The sequence below is a fragment of the Branchiostoma belcheri genome, unplaced genomic scaffold (genome assembly GCF_001625305.1).
Source record: "Branchiostoma belcheri isolate BF01 breed outbred unplaced genomic scaffold, Haploidv18h27 scaffold44, whole genome shotgun sequence".
Taxonomy (NCBI): domain Eukaryota; kingdom Metazoa; phylum Chordata; class Leptocardii; order Amphioxiformes; family Branchiostomatidae; genus Branchiostoma; species Branchiostoma belcheri.
The window spans coordinates 1280534-1290549 of NW_017804065.1; the positions used below are offsets into that span (position 1 = coordinate 1280534).

Here is a 10016-nt window from a genome sequence, read left to right on the forward strand (position 1 = left end):
AGAATGGCCTGACAAATGTTAACCTTTTACTCTTTTATTTTCCCCTAACCCTCCTGGTTTGTCGTGGTTGTTTAGGATGAGCACTAACCCTGCACACTAACCGGGACATTCCGTGCAACGCTAACTCTCACCACCTCTGCTTCAACAAGGACTCCCCTGGTGTAGAAACCTCCTCAGAAATGTGTTCTAGATTGCTGATACTAACCTGGCTGTGCAAATACAACACTTTTGGATATGTATTGCAACTGATATGATGTGTGCTATTAAAAACACCAGGCCATAAACATTGTACATGTATGGAACATTTTCAGTTCGGGTCTAACTCGTATGAGGTGCCAATGGTTGTAATATACATGTAGCTGACTGTGGTTACCATTGTGTTTAAAAACATCTGAAGAATGGGATTTCCTTCAGACACTTTTGAAATCTTCAAATTGATTGTTTATTCATTTACTTATTTATCTAATCTTCAAAATATTTCGGAACTATTTTTTTAAAATTCCAAAGTGGCTCAAGAAATATAAAACATGGGAGAAATAGGTGATATAGTAACGTAACAGAGAAATAGTAACGTAACAGAGAATTAAACATATATTCAGAAATTAAGACAAATCAAATCATAAAAGAGACAGATATACACAATATATGTATATATAAATAACTAACCTAAATAACTAAATAACTAAATCAGAGTTTGTGATCTCATCCATTCTCTCACACCCAAAGACCTGATAACATACATGTAAGACTACAGGAAGACACCCACGTGTCATCTTTCAGCAGACCTTTTGGTAGCCAAGAGGCAAGACAGTACCCAATTGGCAAGGTTGTATCCAAAGGGCACTGTGTAGTATACAAAGTAGCCTGTGGGATACTGTCTTGGCTTCCAAAAGATCTGCCTGGAGATTACCCCACATGTACTAACTGCATGGCTTGTCTGGTGTGCCAGTTAAGGTGGTGGGGCATGTTTGATAGGTTTTCCCCTGTGTTTTGCAGGGCCTGTCTGGTCCGTACTGGGACAATGAGGCTCCAGGAGCGCTGCACAGTAAGTCCTCAGGTAACACTGAAGAACTTACTTCATCTTTAGGATTTAAGTCATAACAGCTTGGTTTTCAGCCAAGCCTGCACAAAGAGACCACACAGAGGACCTACAAAATCTGGTCATGCTGACCAGGTGGTCTGATTTAAGGTGGTCACTGGTACAGATTTGACTGTTCTTCATGATGTTAATGTTATATATTTATTGCACATTCATGTGCAATAAAGAGGCATAACATTGACAGATAAATGCCCAGAGGCATAACATGGACAGATAAATACACTGTAAATGCCTGAAGGCAAATTTGAAAGTAAAAAAAAGAAATAGTGATAAACCAACCTGTGACAGACCCAAATGCTACCAAAAAGTCATCATACCAGGCTGGTTAACATTTCAAATATTGAATTTGCACTTTTAGTGCATTCAAAATGTGTGTGATAAATGGAAAAATTGTATTATCAACAACTAGCCACGAATGCCACAAACTTTCTGCATCATGTTTGAATTGTACTATACCCGTACCATAGACTGATAGAGGTACACGTCATGGCTCTATTGTTGTACTGTAATAGTTGATTTGTACTATATCCCAACCATAGATCAGTTAGTCATTGCTGACCTGCCTTTTGTTTCCACAGAGTCCAGCTTGGACCACAGCTCAGCAGTAAGTGCTTTTGTTGATGATTTTCATGTATTTTGCATATTTGCATTGTCTATTGTGGATTTCAGGAAGGATGAAGGAAAAAAGCCAGGTTGCATTGAATACAACTTTGCTGCCAAACCACTACCTTAGCAGGCTAAAGGTTGAAGCATGCATTTTAACTGTTACAAAGTCTTCAATATACCTACATGTACTTAAGGCCGTCATGTTTGTCATATGCAGTTCCAAATGAATTGTTGCCAGAGGGATTTCATTTTTATATCGTGTGTTGTGATTGTCCTGCAAGTTTCCAGTTTGATTGATTGGTGATCATGACAATCAGATTCTGTATCCTTAACAGTTTGGTGAAGACAAGTTTCTGCATCAGTGAAAGTTCTAACATCTTTCTTTGTTCCCATTTGTTGTGTGCTCAGTACTCCAGCTCCCCTGTGCGCTCACGGGAGGTGTCGGGCAGTGATTTAGGATCACTGCAGAGAAGTAAAGGTCAGTCACTTCCAGACATGGGCCCACCCAAGGTGAGCTGAACCATCATGCCCAACACTCGTCTGTCCTCAGCCTGTACCTGTACCTGTACTTAGTCAACAGCTTGTGCCTGTACCCAGTCCCTTCCACATGTCCCCAGCCTGTACCCAGTCCCATCCACATGTCCCCAGCCTGTACCCAGTCCCATCCACATGTCACTAGAATGTACCTACTCCCACCCACAGTCAAACACCCCTTCTATCCACACATCCTCCACACACCCCTCACATCCTCCTTCCAGGTCTCACGGTCACATCAGCTGGTACATAGAGTCACACAGACACTCAACTGTACAGATTCAGAATCTTTCATCAACAAATTTTTCCACCTGATAGCTTGAAAAAATTGAGAATAAAGAAGAATGTGGATCATGGAAAGGGTAGCTTTGTTCAGTTTTTTTACTTTATTTGTGCTTGTTGATTTATTTGTGGACCCTGAGACCGCATGGCAGGAACGCTTGCACACATGTAGAGTAGAGAGACACCTCGGGTGGTGGCTGTGCTGCTGATCCCATTTCTACACACTAGACAAAATAACCAAGTAGTGAGTAGTAGTACTCTCACATCTTAACACATGGCTCTAGCTTAAATAGTGTCTGATAATCATATAACTACATCTAGAATCTGATACAATACAACTCTTCCACAGGCCCAAGCTATGGTGAACAGGCTTTTCTCAGAGAAAGATGTTAAGACATATTTACCACATGACATCATTTCCATACCCCCTGTTTAACTCTTTGCTAAAATTGAGACTTTTCTGTTACTCATCTTCGTTTAATGATTAGGGTCTTCATGTTTGATTTAAAATCCCAGTACAAATTATGTTGCCAAACAGCTGAGTTCATATGCTGCAGTGCAGCATATTTCACCTGTAATCTTTTCTGTGGGAAATGGATGAAACACCAGAAATGAGATATTGTACAACAATGCATGTCATAATAGTTTGGGCCTGTTAAACAATAAAACTGGAGTGTAGTTGTTGTAGTATCAGCTTATGTCCTGAAGATATTGTCAGTGGCTAAATGCTTCAATAGAAGCCCTGTAGATGCCTTTGACAACGTATGATAAAAAGAGGACTTACTTAGAATATAATCCTATTAAAAATTATCTTGTGTCAGTCATATCTCACATTTTCTATTGGCCAGTGCATAGCAGTCTTTTTTGTAAAGAATTACATGTTTCATCCTTTTTTGTTTTTTATTGATCTTTTATTGATCACACAACAGTCCATCTTATTATCATAGTGGGTACAAATAAACAGATAATGAATGGAGTGAAGATGCTTACCAGTGTACACTGAGTTTAAAAAAGCTCTAAAAAAACTCAATCAAGAAGCTAATACTACGTACAGATGCCTTATCCTTACACCCTCTTCATGTGTCCATGTGACAAAATATAGTTGTATGTCTTACACTGGAACTCACATTTTAAAAAGGCTTGTACTAAACTGCCCTGCTAGGGGGCAACAAAAACAGAAGATAAATGCAGGTAGTGAAAGAATCAGACCCAACTTGTACTTAGGTTTTGTTTATTTCTGTACTTTCCAGATATACCCAGTGGTGGAGCTGCTGACAACAAACTATAAGCTTCCACCAGATGTGGACAGATCCAAGTTAGAGGTGAGCTTAGCTGGACAAACATGAAGCAAAGTTGAACTGTAATTCCACTGCATCAAATTTTCAACTGTCCATCTCCAGTGTTTGTCAAGGAATGAGCAGTCACAGAAGTACGTGTATAGTACTAGTGGTCTGCCCATCTCTTGACAGAGACTGGAGTTGGTTAGATAGTAAACACCTGGTTGATTCACCAGGTCCAGTCAAATCGAAAATGTACAATCTTCAAAATGTACATTCCTCTTAAAAACAAACATAATCTAGAAAAGTGAACCCTCCTCAACCTTAAAGTGTACATTCCTCTTGTAGGCACATATGAGATGTCTACATTTCAGAAGCACGTGTCCGACGTGTCTGTATTTCAGAAGCACTTGTCTGATGTAGACTATGGGGAACATGACTTTGTGATAGTCACAGTGTCTTGTTGCCAGGTACTGACTTTTCCCAAATGATGTGTATTTCAGAAGCACATGTCAGATGCAGACTTTGAGGCAGTGTTCCACATGACTAGAGAGGAGTTCAGCAGTCTAGCAACCTGGAGGAGAACAGAGCTGAAGAAACGAGCTCATCTCTTTTGACACAGATGATGTCTCTTTTAAACTCTCTCACTCCTTTGTGTGTTTCACATGTATACAGACTAACTATCACCAGCTTTGTGTTCATCTCAGCTTCGGTACCTGCCTCAATAGAACAACTGTTACACCACCACCAGTATTTAGGAACCAGATGTGGTTTCATGCTCACTATTTCTAAGAAAAGTTAAAGAAAAAGCGGACATTAGATGGTAGTGCTTTGATTAGAAGAGCTAAGTGAAGTGTGAAATCAGTGTAGTGTGTTAAAGCTAAGCTCTGTGGACCTACACAGGCAACAAATTCAAGGGACAGCCTCATGCTGTGTTATATTGTATTACAGCATGTTGGGACAGATCATTTAACTGGTGGAATTGTTGATTTTATTATTAGTGTGTGGTGGTGTTTTTTTTTTTTTCAAAAGTGCTCTCCTGTAAGATTTGAAATGAAAGGAAAAGATGAACATTAGGAGTTTGATATGATAGAAAATACAACAATTTAAGGAGAGCGACAGAAAGCTAAGGAACATTGAGGCATAAAACAAATATTGAAAGATTTTTAGCCCTATTGTGGCCACATCTAGACTGTCAGTTATTGTTACATAGCTGAGACTGCCTTCTGTTGTGATATTCTCCAGAACAAATGCAAAGATGGTGTCAGATGATTCACTTTTAAGGCCATGCCAATTTATTTCCCTTGTTCTCAGACATTTTAAAGCAAGCAGATATCATAAAGGTAGAGGGCAGACAGGAAACTTGAATATGTCAGACAATGTATTTTCTTCCTCTGAGTCAATGCATGTTTATGTTGATACCTGACATAAACCTGGTCCCCAGTCTTTGTTTTGATTATGTTTTTCTAGTTAAGCAAACACGCATGTCTTTAAAAGCCTGAGGACCAGCAAATTGGATTGGTGTGGCCTTGGATAAAACAAAGAAACTGAGACGAATTCACAGGAAAATGTATGGTATGGGCCAAACTAAGAACATTAGATGTAGAATAAACAGATGAAGCATATTTTAGCCAACAACTTGTGTCAAACTTTTTTTTATATTCTTAGCATTTCTGTTATTATCAATGATGGCAAAGTATAGTCATATATAATTAAATATGTGTGTAATATGTGTAATCAAATTATATGTAATCATTAAGATCATTTGCATTTGTCTAACAGGTGCTGTTACCATAATATTATTGATTAAAGTTGAAGTGTGTCAGATGTACTTTGATATGTATATTACGTATATACAATTGTAGTAAATGCAGAATCTGCTCAAATTTGCTCTCAGTTAATTCAACCAGTTCTAAGTGTCAAAAGCATTGCTACCTCTGTTGTTTAAAGTTATTAGTTTTCTTTGAAGAAATCCAACATCTAACAACAATAGATATGATACCACTTGACCCTCAGCCAATAGGAAAATACTTGACAACATTAAGGCTCTTACCATTGTTCAATGCTTTCCATTGGTTGAAATGGTTGTTTTACGGTTTACTCTAATATAGTTACACAGATGTTCAAACATAGGGCCGCAAGGTATTTGCAATACATTTTTAATGTTTATTTTGCTCTTTTTTCAGTGAACCAATTATAGCAAAGATGTGAGACCTGGTAGACTAAAGGTGAACATGCCAATTATTGTATGATTAAACCATGAAAGGCATTGTAAAATGCATCCTTATGTTACCACAAATACTGTAGTAGGTAAGAAACGTATGCTGCTGCTAGAAGCCTTAGTTCAGCCTTTTTTACCCCCCAATTGCAGACTCATGCTGTAATCCTTATCAGTACTAGTGAGTGAATCTGTCCCCAGTATATGTAGGTGGGGGTTAAGGAATCTATTGGGAATGGTCAGGATTTAGGCTATGTCTGGAGGCCACATTTTTATCAAAATCTGGAACCTTGTGTTTGAAAATATTTGAAAATAACTCATGGAAATTAAAAAAAAAACATTTCCTTTTATAAATCTTGATTTGAAGTTCCAATGATTATATTTCCATTTGGAATGTGTATTTCTACATTGGAAGCAATTAAAAAAGTTGATTGAAATTCTACAGAAAAACTTGTGAAAGAAGAATAGAGGCTAAGGCTATGCCAGCGTCCTTATATCGAGAGATTGAAAAATAGCAGCAGCCAAGATTGCAGCCACTACTCAATACAATAGGCAAGTTATTGTATGTTTATTTATGAATACATACCCATTCAGTGGCAATGTGATGAGAAATTGGGTATTTACAGAAACCATATAGATTACATATAGGTGACTTTACTCAGTAAGTTATGGAGACCTCAGTAAGTAAAAATGACAGGTCAACTTTGTTTCTTTATGGAACATCACATATACAGGCAATAGAGAGGAGATGAGTGGATTGTTAACACCTTTATGGATTTCAGTACACAGGGTTGTGTTGGTTGTACCTAACATGGAGACAATAGACTTTTTCAAAATTAGTTTCTTCTCAACTTTAGGTTTCTGCTTCTGCTTGCTGCAATGTACCGAACAATGGGTACTGTGTGATTCAATAATGACAATGTATGTGTTGTTTTATATTTAAAAGATATCTCAATTATATATGATTTAAAATGTATTATTGTAGTTTTACTAATTGCAAGATGATGTACATGCACACTGGAGATGCGCATTAATGATGCATTGTTGATGCCCTACTAGCAGTGTGACTTAAGACTTTGTTGCAAAGTGCTTCATATATTTACTACCAAAAGACTGGATAAGTGACACTTCACAGACCAGTAAGAACCTTGTCCCCTTGTATTGCTCCATTTCAATGTAAGGCCAATAAACAATGCTTCCAAGTCAACAGTGGGGTTTGTGTTGTCAATGAAGGTTAGATATCAAGCTAGAACATTGCAAAATACAAACACATGCGAACTCATTCCCACCTGTCGATCGTTGATCAAGATATTTAACTCTGTATGGTACTCAGCTGACCAAGATTTAGTGGCAGTCCCAGCATGGAGGCGCAAACTCCAAGATGGCAATTGAGCAAGACGAGAAACGTCTGTTTGAGGGCGGTGAGTAGTACATTGTACTTCACTATTCTTGTGCCTCTTTTGTTTTCTAACAAACTTTAGTAGAAAGATACAGTGACATGATGCCTAAGACTGAGTTTTAGGCGTATTCGGGGACACACATCTTCGTCTTGGAACTTTTTGCATAGTAATGATAAACACAACACTGCACAGAAGTTGTAGGGAGTAACCTCTAGCACAGAAAATCCAGGGGATGAAACACACGTCAAAAAAAAGTCATAGGGAACCCTTGTCCAGTGGGAATGGCCTTGTTTTAATGTTATGTACTTCATCATTTCATAATATATAGAGGTAAAGCAACGCATTGAAAAAAGAAACTAAAGCGGCTTGCACTACTTCTTCCTATCCAAATTAGAATGAGCGTTGTATAAAGCCTTCTGACAGATAGTGCTTCCCTTAATACTCAAAAATAGGCCTAGCCTGTACTAGGGGATTAACAATTCAGCACCATGGACAGAACACACAAGCTCGATTTTACTGTGAATTTGCGCCACCTAGCGGCCATGCTGTTCCTAACTTCTGTTGCTTATACACTGCAGCAGTACAGTACTACACGCACGTACATCTATTACAAGTTAGCGAAATGGTGGTATTCTAATCATGCGAAAGCCCGGGGGCCTGGAGCGTTTTCTCCACAAATCATGTACAGGTGAATACACAAGCAAATAAAACTGACCCCAATTTTCTTGCCAAACCCATCACTTCGGGCTATATTGTCTCAGATCTATATTGTTCACTAGTTAGCCCACAGTGGCACACTCCACTACCCATACGTAGTTCTCCACTAATTCACCTGTGCGTATACTTTGCAACCTTGAGGAGCCTCATACCGGTAGATATAAGATAGCATTACTCACTCAGGGCCCGATCACATAAGTCGCATGATCGCAAACTGAGGGAATTCTTGGGATATCCATGCATTCATCCTGCAAAATCCAGCTGTATTGTTACGAGGTAAAGCCGTCTTAGATCCATGTCACTGCTTGGCTCTGTCAGCCTATAGCATGAAAATCGTAGGACGACCTACGCCCTATGTGTCGCGCTATAAATCTATGTTAACGCGGCGTTCAGAAGGAAGCCGCGGGACATGTGGAAGGACGCCATTACATTCACCACTCGTTAACTTCAGCCTGTTGAGCTGCTTTGTCTGTCCATCAGTGTTAATTTTGAATACGCAACAAACCGGAGGGCATCTTGTACAGATCATCCACAGGTGAATAAACAAGCAAACAGTACTGACCCCGTATGTGGAATAGTGGATTAACCGGGGTATGCAGAGCCACATATGCTAGTCATATCACTCCTGTACTGATGATTTAGTTGTAACACTGTTTACCATTTTGCGACGTTTTCTTCCTCATAAGGGATTGTGAGTTTTATGCGTGTGTTCGGCGGTGCGTACGTGCGTCTATCACTTGATTTTAAGGGTCGCTTTGCTTGCAGGAAAACAGTGTACAGAAATATTCAATCTTGAACCTTGGCCTTCTGCTGAGACACAGGTGTGAACATTCTCCTAAGACTTAGCAGGTGTCTGTTCCGTTCGATTCCTATTGGTGACTCTGCAGCTGGCGCCTCGGTGACGCAGGTAATCATGGGTAATCACAGGCTAGCGTTTCCCGCCACATTCTCTCCGTCTCGCACGACCCTCCAGCCTGGCGCCAAAAATTACACGTTTTCCGCGACTGCCATTCACCGGGCCCCCGCAATAATGAGAAACGGAGCCGTGTTGTCCGGCCTTCCATTGCCTGAGTGGGCAGGATACCATCAACAAAATGTTGCACTTTCCTAGACGTCTTGCAATATGTTTTAGAGGACAGAGTTAGTCAGTACGCATCGTCTCTCTCATATTCCCCATCCTTACAGAGGTTTACTTCCATGTATTTACAGCCCACCGGGTATCACTCATTTCCGCCACATATCTCAAATTCAAATTTTATTCTCTTCCTCAAAACATACAATCAGCAGGGATACATACAATCATACATATACCCTGAATTGCGTACATTTTTTACAACACTTATGCAATATGCTGGGTAACAATATGCAGGCGGCTACCACAAATGCTAGCTACAACATTAAACAGAGCACTGAATCCAAAGCTTAGTCTAGGAAACAGACTTATTGTATAGTTTGACTGCAATGTGTAGGAATGATCCCCTTAAACGTTCAGTTCTGGCCTTCGGAAGCGTAAACTCCTGATTGTTCCTTAATTGCCTGCCAGTGGCTGTACATCTCTGGGGCGGCACAAGGTCATGCAAAGGATGTTCCGGTTTTAACATGTCCTTGAAGAGTTTTACAGCTGCTGCATCTCTTCTTTCCTTCAAGGAGGGTAGGTTAGGAACTGATCGTCTACCGCCAAGAGAGATGATACGGAGGGCCCGTTTCTGTACACGTTCGATGCTGTCCGATTGTTCCTTGCTGCAACCTACCAGCAGTACGTGGCCGTATTCAAGAACGCTGCGAATAAGTGACAGGTAAATCTGAACAAGGTCAACAACACTCATCCCCTGTCTAGTCAGTAGTCGAAGATAGTGCAGCCTGCTCGAGGCTCTTGAGACGAG

At 39.9% G+C, this 10016-nt stretch overlaps 1 protein-coding gene across 10 annotated transcripts in view; it reads left to right on the plus strand.

The window, feature by feature from the left end:
- Positions 1-6852, plus strand: part of LOC109478479 (actin-binding LIM protein 2-like) — a 65800-nt gene extending 58948 nt beyond the window's left edge. For 7 of the 10 annotated variants that reach the window (XM_019780016.1, XM_019780017.1, XM_019780022.1 and 4 more), the window contains 5 exons: positions 997-1057; positions 1678-1703; positions 2114-2215; positions 3772-3843; positions 4302-6852. In XM_019780016.1, coding sequence (XP_019635575.1) covers positions 997-1057; positions 1678-1703; positions 2114-2215; positions 3772-3843; positions 4302-4415 — 375 coding nt within the window. In that variant the 3' untranslated portion in view covers positions 4416-6852. The remainder of the gene's footprint in view (positions 1-996; positions 1058-1677; positions 1704-2113; positions 2216-3771; positions 3844-4301) is intronic. The other 3 variants (XM_019780021.1, XM_019780018.1, XM_019780024.1) reach the window with 2 other exon arrangements.
- Positions 6853-10016: the final 3164 nt, after the last annotated feature.